Genomic DNA, 14067 nt, shown 5'->3' with positions numbered 1-14067 from the left:
TGCATAAAAAGGCGAACAAACAGGATTATTCCAAGCAGCAGTGTTTTAATATATCCAAACTTAATTGTCTGGTACTTGGACTACTTCTTGTTAGTAAGGGGCCATGTTTGCTTAATTCATCCCTGGATGCCAAGAATGCCTGGCAAGGAAAGGAAGAGAGTTAATTTGAGGACTATTGTTACTCAGAAAAAAGAGTATTTTTTTTAATCAAACAATATCTGTGAAATGTTCCATGAAGATAATTAACCAGGAGGCAAGTTGATAGACAAAGAAAGAACAAGCAAGCCTCCTTAGAAAGAGGGAAGAAGGGACAGCTAGGTGGTGCAGTGGATAGAGCACCAGCCCTGGAGTCAGGAGGACCTGCGTTCAAATCCAGCCTCAGACACTTAACACTTACTAGCTGTGTGACCTTAGGCAAGTCACTTAACCCCAATTGCCTCACTAAAAAAAAAAAGAAAGAGAGAAAAAGAAAGAGGGAAGAAAAAAGAGATAATTATTCATATAATGTGACGCATTTTAGATCTCATCAACCTGAAGCACAGTATGGCACAGTAGAGGAAAGAGCACTAACTTTGAATCATAGAATCTAAAAACTGGTAGGAAACTTGGAAGCCACCCAGAGGATACATATTCAGATCCCATTTCTGTCACTTACAACCAGTGTGACCTTGGGAAGTCCCTTGACATCTGGGTCTCACTTTATATATTTGTAAAGAGAAGGGGTTGGGTGGATGACCTCTAAGGCCTCTTGCAGATTTAGAGACGATTTTATTTACTGGTGATGGCAGTAAAAGGAAGATACCTGAGGCAGAGTTATATGATAGAGATAATGGTGGACATGAGCTAAGGAATCATTTACTAAGCACATATGTTCCAGACAATGTGATAAGAACCAAAGGTAAAAATATGAAAAAGAGACAGTTCCTGCCTTCAGAGACTTCACAGTCTAATGGAGTAGCAATACCCAAAGGAAAGCTAAAAATCAGAGGAGTTGGGAGCCTGGGGAAGGGGGTACTCAGTTCAGGAGCAATGTCATACAACTGTATCATGCTCCTTGAAGACATGTAGATGCCATCTCACTTTGGCATTTGTATACACATAGCCTGCCTCATCACCTGGAACACAGTGGATGCTTGGTAAATGCAATTTTCTACACTAAAGACTTCAGGGAACTTCCCTTAGGGCAAGATCTAGAACTTACTCTTTTGGTCAATCTGAGTTTCCTCACATTCAGTGGGAGAGTTCTTTCACTCTGTATTACCTGGTATGTGTATATACATGCACACACAGGCACACACACATACACACACACACACACACACACACACACACACACACACACATATATATATATATATATATATATGATAAATGGTTTTGATTTCTTAAATGTTATGTGTCATAATTGTGGAACTAGTATTTAGTGGGAAAGGAGTCAAACCTTACATATAAAAAGATAAAGTTCTCCTTTCCCCCATTCACAAAACAGTAATTGGAAGTTAACTTGAACCTGAAAAGCAGAACCCTTAGATTAACAATACGGAAGGGAGCAGATAGATAAAATTCTAACCTGGTATTCAGTATCACTGAGGAGAGGAGAGGAGAATGGCCATATCTTCTGGTCATGATTTCCTGTGTACTTTCCTGGCAGGAACTAAAGTCTTCCTCAGAGAAGAGTGGGAAGAGCAGATGCTAGAGATAATTCTTCTGCCTCCCTTTGAGACACACAACAACACCCACTGGCTAAATGTAGGACAGTCCTCACTTCACTCCATTACACTTTGGCTTTAAAGAAGAACATCACCAAAAAGAATAGAAAAAAAATATTGGTATTCCAGACAGAATTCAAAACTCCACTGTATATTTTTCCCTCTAGAGAAATGACAGAGGTCTCTGCCATTTACTACCTGTATGCTTTAGGCAAGTAGCAACCTTTTCCAGAGGAAACTTTTATCCTGATCTAAAATATGAAAGGGTTGGACTGCATATATTCAAAGGTCTCTTCAAACTATGAATTCCATAGACCATGCTGAATTAAACACTTTTCATACCTTAAGAAAAAGTGGAGGAAAATGCTCTAGAAATGGTTACAAGCCAGAGAACAATTTATTTTGAGAGCAGGGACCACCCTAGCTTTTTCCTAACTGGGACTTGCTCACCCTTTGTACCTAGCCTAGTACATTGGGTCTAAGAGATTCTTTAAAAACAAACAAACAAACAAACAAGAAGTTTATTTAAATGACAAGATGTTTGACTTGAAAGGAAAACATCTTGTCAATTTCTTTATAGTAATTTTTCCCTACTGAGAGACAGAGATTGCCCTACATGTAACTGCTATGTACAAAAAAGTTATAAAATCATCCTTGGTTTTACAACGATAAAAGAAAAACATTGAAATTATCCAATCAAACAAGGTATGCAAGGATTTTTTGTGGGTTTTTGTTGTTGTTTGTTGTTAAACAGTGAGAGCAAAATAACAAAATAACTTACTGGAATATAAAGATAAAAGTTGAATGAGCATGCCACTAATGGAGAAAGGGATATTTTCACAGAACCAGTTTGTTTGCTCCCCTCCCCATCTCTATTTGATGTTGATCAAAACATACTATCGGCCATTTAGTTAAAAAAATATGCATTATACCTGTGCACATACACCAATCACTTTATATACAATAAAGGAATGGGGGAAGGGAATCAAAGAAGAGAGAAAACTATACTGCAGTAGTCAGGATGTGGATGAACCAAATCTTGTTTTTCTAATTGTGAATGTATTGTTTTCCTTGGGAGCACAGTTCTGGAGTAGAGTTGCAAGTTCTCTTTTTAAAAAACACCACCTGTCTGCTGCTGGAATACATCAATTGTATCTTCACCCCCCATTTCTAACTGTGCAGGTGTATCTGTTTCATTGATTGGTTGCCCATCAAATCGGAATCTTTATCTGCCTCATTGACAAACCCTGTCGTTCACAATAGACTTTCTTTAGTTTACTAAGTGGTGTGTGCCTCTTAATCTTAAATTGCACCCCCGAACCATCTTGCCCTGCCACCTTCAAATTAATGTGATCGTTGTTTTCAGTCTTGACTCCTTCCTTTGGCTTTTTGTTGGCCATGGTGAGTCCTGGGGCCTCCTCAGCTGCCGCTTCACAAAAGAGGCACCAGGATGGTCCGCTCCAAGGGAACTGGGGGAGAAGCAGCAGAGGCAGGAGCAGGAGGAGGAGGAGGAGGAGGAGGAGGCAGCAGCAGTGGAGGTACTCGGGTCTAAGAGATTCTTAGCAAATGTTTACTGAATGAATGGATGAGTGAATGAATGGTCTGAACAGAGGCATGGATGGTAAATTTCTTAGACAGAGGAAGAAGATTATCCCCCAAAGACATTTTAGCTTAAGCATACTATTTAACCTAGACTATTTAATCACAGAGTGTAGTGTTGCAATTGCTAATGTAGTCAATGGAACTGTGGTAAAGGAAAGAATAATTAATGTGGTGAGCTGCTTGTAAGACAAGTTGCTTGTGGTCACTGGGCTCACAAAGCTTAGGGCTACTGCCCCTTGAGCCTTCATCCATTAGCTATCTTCTCTGCTGGGTAGAACAACAGGCAAAGGGTTTCTGCTCCTTTCTTGAGATAGCTTTACTCTTGTTAAGCAAGCAATCAACCAAAGTACATTTATCAAGCATTTACTGTGTGCCAGGTAATGAGGCAGACTATGCAGATACATATGGCAAAGTGAAATGGCATCTACATGTTTTCAAGAAGCATGATACAGTAAAAAACACGATATAAAAGAAGGAACGCTGGATTTGAAATTGGAAGACCAGGGTTCTAATCCTCCTCTAGGCCAGGACTTCTTAAACTTTTTCCACTTGCAACACCTTTTAACCCAAGAAGTTTTATGCAATCCTGGGGTATATAAGTATATAAAATAGGTATACATAACTTTTTACTGTTGGCAAAATTTTGACAATCACAATATTCAGCTATGTGACCCCATATGGGGTCATGACCCATAGTTTAAGAAGCTAGACTCTATGTCGTTTACTGTGTGAACTTGGGCAAATCATTTAACCTCTCCAAGCTTCAGTTTCTACTTCTATAAAATGTAGGGATTGACAATAACCCCACTAGCCTGATTTTTTAAAGAATAATATAGTTTCTGAGGTCCTTTCTGATTGTAAATCTATGACCCTATGATAAGATGAATTATAAAGAACGTCTAGTTCTAAATCTATGAGTGTATGAGCCTATGAGCTTACATTCCAGAGGGATACAATTTATTTATAGATAAAGTCAGCTAGATGGCATACTGACTAGAGTGCTTGGTTTGGAGTCAGGAAAACCTGAATTGAAATCTAGGCTCAGATGCTTAATAACTGTGTGACCCTAAGCAAGTCACTTAACCTCTGCATGCCTTAGTTTCCTCAAGTATAAAATGGGGATCATAATAGTACATATCTCCCAGGGTTGTGAGGATCAAATTAGATCATATATTTAAAGCAATTAGCACAGTGCCTGCCATATAGTAGGCACTTAATTAATGCTTATTCTCCCTTCCTTTTCCTGTAGTAGATACTTAATAAATGCTTGTTCCCTCCCTCCTTTCCTTCGTTCGTTCCTTTGTTCGTTCATTTGTTCCTTCTTTCCTTCCTTCTTTCCTGGCAAAAGGATGAAATAATTTAAATAGATTGGGAATAGACACAATTAATACAGAATTATTTCAGCAGGTAGTTTTGAAGGATGTGATATTTGAGCTGAGGAATAATACTATGTCAATGCATCAAAGGCCATCTAGTCCAGCCTACAAATTACAGAGAATACCTTCTACACCTTCCCTGAGAAGTCATCAGTAATTCTCTTAACTAAATCTAGGGAGCATACACCCACTATTTCCATATGTACTTATTTCACTTTTTGACAGCTTTAAAAAATCAGAAAATTTTCCCAATATCAATCTTAAAATCTTAAATTTTTTTCTCTCCAATTTCAATATGCACATATAATACAAACATATATAATATGCATTTGTGTACCAGATATAAACATTTAGACAAAATAAATAAAAGAAGAATAAATTTGAAAAATATATAAATAGCCAGACTCTTCAGGTGAGAAGTACTTAACTAAGACAATGTATGCAGTAGTGCCTTGAGCCTTCTATCTCCCTCCTGGATACAGAGTGCCCCTTAAGGAAAGGCTGCTAGGGGCCAAACTGGACAACTTTGACTTGTACAGAGACTTTACTAATTCCTACTGCCTCCTCATAGGTACCCTTCTCAGGTAAGACCTCAACTGATATGGAATTATTAAAAGATATTGAGGAAGGGTTTCAGTATCCTGGGTAAATTTTCTTTAGAATTAATTGATAGGATGGACATAAATCACAAAAGATGAGATGACACAGATTTAGAGTATCAATATCAGCTATCCAAGGAATACAAATAAATGAGGCAAATAACGCACACATACTGAAGATATTTTTCATAACAGTATCATTAAAGATACAGATAGACCAAGGCTATGCTCATGTTCTATATAAATATTTTCTTTAGTAATAGATGTAGAAACATGAATATTTCTAAAAAAATAATATTAGAGCACAAATAAAAATTGGCCTTAGACCCAATTAGGGATACTGGACATGTAGAAAATTTCTGATGAATGAAAATAATGAATTCCATGAAATAGTTGCATAATTTTAATTCTCACTGCATATTTCAATTGGACTGGAACCAATTAACATATTTTACATACCTATTATTTAGAATAGTGTAAATTCAAATACATATGACCAATTCAAAAGATTCATTACTTATACTAATTGAGACCTAGATATAAAATTATGAAGCTTCAGAGACATAAAGGGATATAAGTGGAGAGAAAAGAGGAGAAAGAGAGATAGATGGATAGGAGAAGGAAGAGAGAAAAGGAAAATGTGATATGGGAAGAGAGAAAGGAAAGAACACTTATTAGGTGTTTTTCCATTTGACTTGAAAAGAAAAGTGTTAAATGTTGCTTCTTCTTTTTTTTTTTTAAGTGAGGCAATTGGGGTCAAGTGACGTGCCCAGCGTCACACAGCCAGTAAGTGTTATGTGTCTGAGGCCAGATTTGAACTCAGGTACTCCTGACTCGAGGGCCGGTGCTCTATCCATTGTGCCACCTAGCCTGCCCCAAATGTTGCTTCTTGTCAAAGTGTTGAGAAAAGAGCTAAAGTAACAAATGGAAGTATTGTACAACCTTATGCTGATCCCATTTCTTCTGATCTAGTCAGATTATGTCCAATTATCTTCCTTTTTATGTACAGTGTTACGAACACCAAGTTTAGAGCCAAAAATCCTGAGATTGAAAACTGTTTCTGTTATTTGCCACCTGAATGACCTTAGGCAAGTTATTAGACCTCTTTGGATCTCATTTTTTCTCATGTATAAAAAATGAAATTGGATTAGATCTGTGAATCCAAGGGGTTCATGTTAAAATGCTTTAATGATGCCTTAAGAAGTAAATACCCAATTATCCTATAATTATTTATGTATATGTATATATGCATGTGTGTATTTGTGTACATATATGTGTGTATATGCATATCTATCATCTATCTATCTATTGGTCTGTCTATCTCTCTCTCTCTATATATATATATATATATATCGCTCTGTGACAATAAGCACAGGGACATTTGAAGAAGTATATTTGTTTCTAAAGCAATTTGAAAATAGCATGATCAGGGGGCAGCTAGATGGCGCAGTGGATACAGCACTGGAGTCAGGAGTACCTGAGTTCAAATCCGGCCTGAGACACTTAACACTTACTAGCTGTGTGACCCTGGGCAAGTCACTTAACCCCAATTGCCTCACTAAAAAAAAAAAAAAAAAAAAGAAGAAAAAAAAAAAGAAAATAGCATGATCATGTACATAATGATCCTGGTATTGATGCAGGATTTTCTCAAACTCCCCATTTCTCACTAAGAACAAACTTTTCTTTCTGTTCCAAATCACCATGATGATCCAACATTTAACTATAAATCAATTTCCTATAGTTGGTCAGATGCATGTGCATACTCTTATTTGAATTTTCTATACTTCACTAGAGTAGCATCCTCATTCACCTCTCTTACCCTCTAATTTTGCCTCATCAGCTATGTGATCAGAGTTTTAAGATGTTACAAGCTCTTATGTTCTTGCAACTTAAAAATCAGGTTGACTGAAAGCCACAAGTGGATATTATAAAGCAACAGAATTACATTACAGGTCATTTTCAAACTATCATTGACCAACACATATGTTCTATGGAACCTTTATATTGTGTCTCATTGCAGTATCGTCTTTTTTTCTGATTTCAAATTGATCTACAGTTATATTACTATTCTTCTACTAGGTAAATTTTCAAATGAACTGATTATAAACACAGATACGATATGTAGTAAAGGTTCTGTTGCATGCCAGTGTTAGAAGAGAAGAAAGTCACATGTGAATAGATTAATTTCCTATAAAAAGTTATTTTTATATATAAGCATTGTTTTTAAAAAAGCAATACATGCAATTAAACTTTAAGTACCTTAAGAACTTTAGGAAATTATCATTTAATTTTGACTTTGTGGAAGACAGTAGAAAGGCATTTTTTAAAATATTAAAAACAGCCATTCATTTTTGTTTGTACATAATTTATAAAAATATCCTATTCTTTTCTATTTATGCAAGTAAATTTTTTCACTTTGTTCTTGTTTTAAATCCAAATAGAGAAATAAGCTCCATGAAGAACCAGATTTTATGACTAGGTTTGTTTTGAGTTGAAGTAAAGATTGAAAACCTTTGTTCAAATAAAAAAAGTCCAATATAAAATTTATGCAAATGTATTTATTATGTTATGCTAAATATGTTTCATGTTCTAATTTATATAATTAAATGTATATGCATGCATATATTCAATATCATTTTAAAATAATTTTAATATGAAGTATTACAGATAAATATAAATATATTTGTGTTTTTGGATGACTTAATTCTTACACAATATTCTACATAAAATATTCATAATTATTTTATAATTAGTTTTTAAATTTTATATTTAGTTATAAATATTGTTAGAATAAATTTTATATTTCATAATTATAATTATATATGTATGCAGATGTATATATTGCATAATATGCATTTTGGGTTGTATATTTTTAATAAACATCATTTGGGCTATTTTAAGAACAATGAATAAATGTAAAAGTATATTATGCTTAGTATATTAAATTACACTGTGGGTTCATAATACACTTTTCTGTTATTTTTGAAAGGTGTTTGAGGAGCAAAAAAAATGGGCATTAAGGTCCCTTCTAACATTATATTTTCTAGTTGTACTAAATTCTCTGTAGTCTATGCTTCATCTTCTGAATGTTAGAAGCAAAAATTACATTTCCTGTTCTAAGTTGTATAATAAATTTGAGAACAATTGGGAGCCCCACTTTGTGGAACAAATCAATTTTGAATTAAAAAGTTTTAAGCTTGTGAATTTAGTAAATAAGTGGCTTCTATAACTCATTATTTTTACCTTTTCTAAAACATTTTTTCTGGTATCAACTAAGAGAGGGAAGAAAGGGAAATGTGATTTTGTTCTTTATTTTTTTTTTTTTTATTTTATTTTTTTATTTATTTATTTTAGTGAGGCAATTGGGGTTAAGTGACTTGCCCAGGGTCACACAGCTAGTAAGCGTTAAGTGTCTGAGGCTGGATTTGAACTCAGGTACTCCTGACTCCAGGGCCGGTGCTCTATCCACTGTGCCACCTAGCTGCCCCTGTTCTTTATTTTTAATACAAGTATCTCTGATTTAATGGGACATATATGTTCCCGAAAAGCACTGTGCTATGAAAAATCTCACAATAAAAACCACAAAACTTTAATATTCAAAAAATTGTTAATACATAAAAATAAAGAGGACCCTAATAAAATAGTAGGCAAAATATAATTTTATATATACTATATAGTGTATAAATATTATAATAAATAGTGGCTTCAGCCCCTGATACTTGGCTTCGGGATACTATCCCTAGGTTTAGATTATTTCTTTAGGTTGCTCAACTCCAGGCCTTGGGCAAGAAACCATAGTAGAAGGGGATAGGCTGAACATGAAAGGAAAGGGGATCAGCCCTTCTCTTCTCTTACTAGAAGATGTAAAATAAATATGGCCCTTGATAAAGACCTAACATTTATTGTGGAAATGGTCTTTGGAAAAATTGCAATTTATGGATTATTGTGAAGTGGTGAAGCTTTCTGAGTTCTTTTGCTGTTTCTTGAAGAAAGCAGAAACTGAAAATATAATCTTCCTGGGGCAGCTAGGTGGCACAGTGGATAAAGCACCAGCCCTGGATTCAGGAGGACCCGAGTTCAAATCCAACCTCAGACACTTGACACTTACTAGCTGTGAGACCCTTGGCAAGTCACTTAATCCTCATTGCCCAGCAAAACAAAACAAAACAAACACCCCCCCCCAAAAAGAAAAACACCACCACCATCATCTTCCCTAATATACTGATTGCATTGAAATAAGTTTACATTGATATAACACACTTTATAGCATAATTGACTTTAGTATGAAGTCTAATAGGGTTAAAGTAATATATTTCCAGAACAATTATAAGCAGTTTGACAGAAGGACCATAGAATGAAAGAAATTAGGTTTGGACGATATCTACTAGGAGAACTTCACATCCATATAAGAATCTCAATTTCACAATTCTGTGTTCATCACAACACTTAACACATTGATAAGTACATTGTTGGTTCTTGATAATTACTATGTTATGAAAATTTATATGTAAATCAAATTCTATTTTGTGTGCATCAAGTGAGAAATTCTATTATGAATATTTTCAAAAATCCTTTTAGAAATTAAAAAAGCCAACAATTTAAATTCGTGTAAACTTAGCTTTCCATGGGATCTGATATTTCATCTACATGACTTTCTTCACTAATGAAATATTATTCCTTTCCTCATGGTTTAATGTATTGCTTTGTACAAAGCAATCATCCCTGGTCATGATGGTGATAATAATCCTCTCAAACTGTTAGGCTAGACTACAGATGATATGCATGCATTCATATATATCAGTGAGTTTGAAGTTAATAAGTGTTTATAGTAGGTTTATTTATGTGCCAATTCAAGTTGAGGAAGGATTTCTTAGTCATGATGAAATGATCATATTTTCAGCTAACATTGTACTAATTGCATGAAATCTAAAAAATTGTAAATCTTCTAAATGAGAACACGTATTACCCAAATAGTTTTAGTCTTACTTTCCATCCAGGAAAAACTAAATGGAAAACAACTGCTATTGTTCAAGTTATAATATATTATCAAATAGAATATCAATGGAATGTTCTCTCTGTCTCTTTTTCTTCCTTTCTTCTGTCTTTTTTTCTCTCATATATGTGAATCTATATAGATAAATATACATATATGCACACAGTAAATAAAGAGGTATATACTTATATATAACATATGCATATGTATTTGTATACATTTATATGTTAATGCATATAGATTGGCTTTGGATAAATTACAAAGGGGTTTGTTAAAATTTTCAATCAATATTTTATATTTTCTACTTACCTGTAAAAACATTTTAAACATTTTTTTAAAATTTTGAGTTGCGAATTCTCTCCCACCCTCCCAACCTTCCCCCATTCCTAAGACAGCAAGCAATTTGATGTTTTACAGTTGTAGACATGCAAAACATATTTCTACATTTCTCATGTTGTGAAAGGAAACAGAACCAAAAAAAGACATAAAAAGTAAAAAATATGCTTTTATCTGCATTCAGAATCCTTCAGTTCTTTCTCTGGATTTGAAAAACACTTTTTATAAGTCCTTCAGAATTTTTTTAGATCTTGGTATTGCTGAGAAGAGCTAAGTCATTCACAGTTGGTCATCAGATAATACTGCTATTACTGTGTTCAATGCTTTTCTGTACCTGCTCACTTCCAGTATGCATTAGTTTATGTCTTTCCAAGTTATTTTTTTTCTGAAAGCCTCCTGCTCATCATTTCTTATAGTACAATAGCATTTCATCACAATCAGAAACTACAATTTATTCAACCTTTTCCCAATTAATGGATATCCTCTCAGTTTCCAATTCTTTGCTGCCACAGAAAAGAACTTTTATAAATATTTGTATGCATTTAGCTCCTTTTTCCATTTAAAATAATATTTGGTGGATATAGACTCAGTAGTGTTATTGCTGGACCAAACAGTATGGAGTTTCATAGCTCTTTGGACATAGTTCCAAATTGTTCTTCAGAATGTTTGGATCAGTTCACAATTCAACCAATAGCCCATTAAGTGTCCTAATATTCCCACATCCCCTCCAACATTTGTCATTTTCCTTTTCTGTCATATTAGCCTATCTGATAGGTGTGAGGTAGTACCTCAGAGTTGTTTTTATTTGCATCTCAATCATTTGTGATTTAGAGCATTTTCCCCATATAACTACTGATAACTTTCATTTCTTCATCTGAAAACTGCTTGTTCATATCCTTTGACCATTTATCAATTGGGGAATGACTTGTATTCTAATAAATTTGACTGAGTTCTCTATGTATTTAAAAAATAAGGCCTTTGTCAAAAAACAGTTGCTGAAAAATTTCCCCTATTTTTTTTCTGATCTTGGCTGAATTGGAATCATTGATGTAAAAACTTTTAAATTTAATATATCACAGGGGCAGCTAAGTGGTGTAGTGGATAAAGCACTGGCCCTGGATTCCAGAGGACCTGAGTTCAAATCTGGCCTCAGACACTTGACACTTAAAAGTTGTGCGACTCTGGGCGAGTTACTTAATCCTCATTGCCCTGCAAAAAAAGAAAGAAAAGAAAGAAAAAAATTAATATACCAGAATCATCCTTTTTGCATCTCATAGTGCTATCTCTTTTTTGGTCATAAATTCTTCCTTTAGTCATAGATCTTACAGGTAAACTAATCCATGCTCCCCTAATTCGTTCATGATATAAGCTTTGTGCTTAAATAACCTACAAATTTTGATCTTATCTTGTCAAATGGTGTAAGGTTTGGTCTATACCTAGTTTCTGCCAGACTTCTTTCCAGTTTTCAGGTTTCTTTTCAGGTTTTGTCCCCAAATCTAGGGTCTTTGTGATTATCAAATACTATATTTCAATGGTTATTACCTGATGTTTATTGTGTACTCAAACTATTCCACTGACACATTGCTCTGTTATCTAGTACCAGATTGTTTTATCACCACTTTATAATACAGGTTAAGATCAAGTGTGGCTAAGTCACCTTCCTTCACATATTTTTAATTTATTTCCTTTATATTCTCAAACTTTGTTGTTCCAGTTGAACTTTGTTATTATTGTTTCTAATATATAACAATTTATTATAAAATATAAATATAAACACATACATATTATATTATACCTAATTATAAGTAAGTGTAAATTTAAATATAATAATAAAATCCTTTTTGGTAGTTTCATTTGTATTGCAATGAATAAATAAATTAATTTAAGTAGAATTCCAAAGCTATTTTAAAAATCCTTAATTTCTCCCTGAATTAAAGAACCATCTTTTGAAAACCAGTATTCTTCTGGATATGTTTCATGGCTGCAAGGCATACAACACTACAGTCACTGAAGAATTGAAGCTGGGCAATGAAGAAATTCACAGCAAGAATGAGAAATTTGCAGCATATTGCAAATACAGTATTATGGAAGAGAAAAGGTGGAAAGGATGTGATGAAAGAAAATATGTAAGTAAGTAAGAACTCAAATTAGTCATGAGATGAGAATGAGGGATAACCAATCTAATAGAAAGTAGGGAATGCATGTTAACTGATATTGTCATGGTAAACTTATGGTAAGACTCGATTAAGTTTTACAATGGTTGTGCAGGCAAGGGTATATAATAATCTGTATAGTTTGTGGGAGAGCCTACATTAATGTTTCTATTGGAATATTTGAGTATTTGAAAATAGTTAACATATCAATGATTATTCAAAAATTTTTGTTAATATATAATTTATTTAGAAGTCGAGATTAGATTTTGAAAGATGCAATATATATTTAAGTATGTTTAAATGTATTTTTAAAAATGTATTGAAAAGTATTTAATAAGCATTTATTAATACGACAGGCTAGATATTCTCCTAGGTTCTCAGAAAACAAATATAAAGAATGAATCTATTCTTATTCTCCAGGATGACAAATTCTATCAGGGAGACAACATATACACGCAGAATTATATGTGTAATAAATACACAATACTGAATATACACAACATAAATACATACACAGTATATATATAATAAATATAATGTCATTAAATATAATATAGTTAAGCAAGGAGGGAATGTGTAATTGGAGGAATAATGAAAGTTTTGTTGTATAAGCTGGTGCTTGAATTACAAATTGAAAGAAGAAAGGGATTCTGTGAAGTAGAGGTAAGGAGAAGATTCATTTCTGGCATAGGAGATAGTGAGTATGAAGGCATGAAGATGGGCAATAAAGTACTGAGTCTGAGGAACATGAAGTCCAATTTAGATCAAGCATAATAGAAGACTTGAAATACAATGATGGTTAATGAGACATGGAAAGACAGTTTGGGACCGGGTTGTGAGGAGCTTTAAAAGCTGAAAAGTTTATAACTTATTATGGAGACACCATAGAGTCACTTGATTTCATTGAGGAGACATTGTGAAATTTATGCTTAATGAGAATCATATTGGCAGACATATGCAGGAGGGACTGGATAGGGGACAGAGTTAAAATCACCTAGGGATATTAGAAGGTAATAGTACAGGGGAGAGGGGATGAATGCCTGAAATAGAGTGGGGTGTGTGTGTGTGTGTGTGTGTGTGTGTGTGTGTGTAGAGAAAAGGGTCTGCATGGGAGGGATTTTGAGGATGTAGTAATAATAGAATTTGGCAAATGATGGAATCCATGGGCTGAATATTGAAGATGTCTCTTTAGCAGTATGTTTGTAAATAAAATTGATTAGTCTAACTTACTTGTTGCACATACTACCCAAGAGAGTAGATCTAGTAAAGGAAACAATAGCCAAATGAAGATATTTTGGC

The 14067-nt window shown here is 34.1% G+C and overlaps 1 protein-coding gene across 1 annotated transcript; it reads right to left on the bottom strand.

Annotated features, from left to right (window-relative positions):
• Positions 1 to 2820: 2820 nt before the first annotated feature.
• Positions 2821 to 3109, bottom strand: LOC122725402 (small ubiquitin-related modifier 2-like). The gene is made up of 2 exons (XM_043962503.1): positions 2956 to 3109; positions 2821 to 2897 (listed from the first exon to the last, which is right to left on the bottom strand). The coding sequence occupies exons 1-2, from the start codon at positions 3107 to 3109 to the stop codon at positions 2821 to 2823; spliced, it is 231 nt and encodes a 76-aa protein (XP_043818438.1).
• Positions 3110 to 14067: the final 10958 nt, after the last annotated feature.

This window comes from Dromiciops gliroides, chromosome 4 (assembly GCF_019393635.1).
Source record: "Dromiciops gliroides isolate mDroGli1 chromosome 4, mDroGli1.pri, whole genome shotgun sequence".
Taxonomy (NCBI): Eukaryota; Metazoa; Chordata; class Mammalia; order Microbiotheria; family Microbiotheriidae; genus Dromiciops; species Dromiciops gliroides.
The sequence above is the reverse complement of the archived record's forward strand: the minus strand, read 5'-3'. Positions and strand labels throughout refer to the sequence as shown.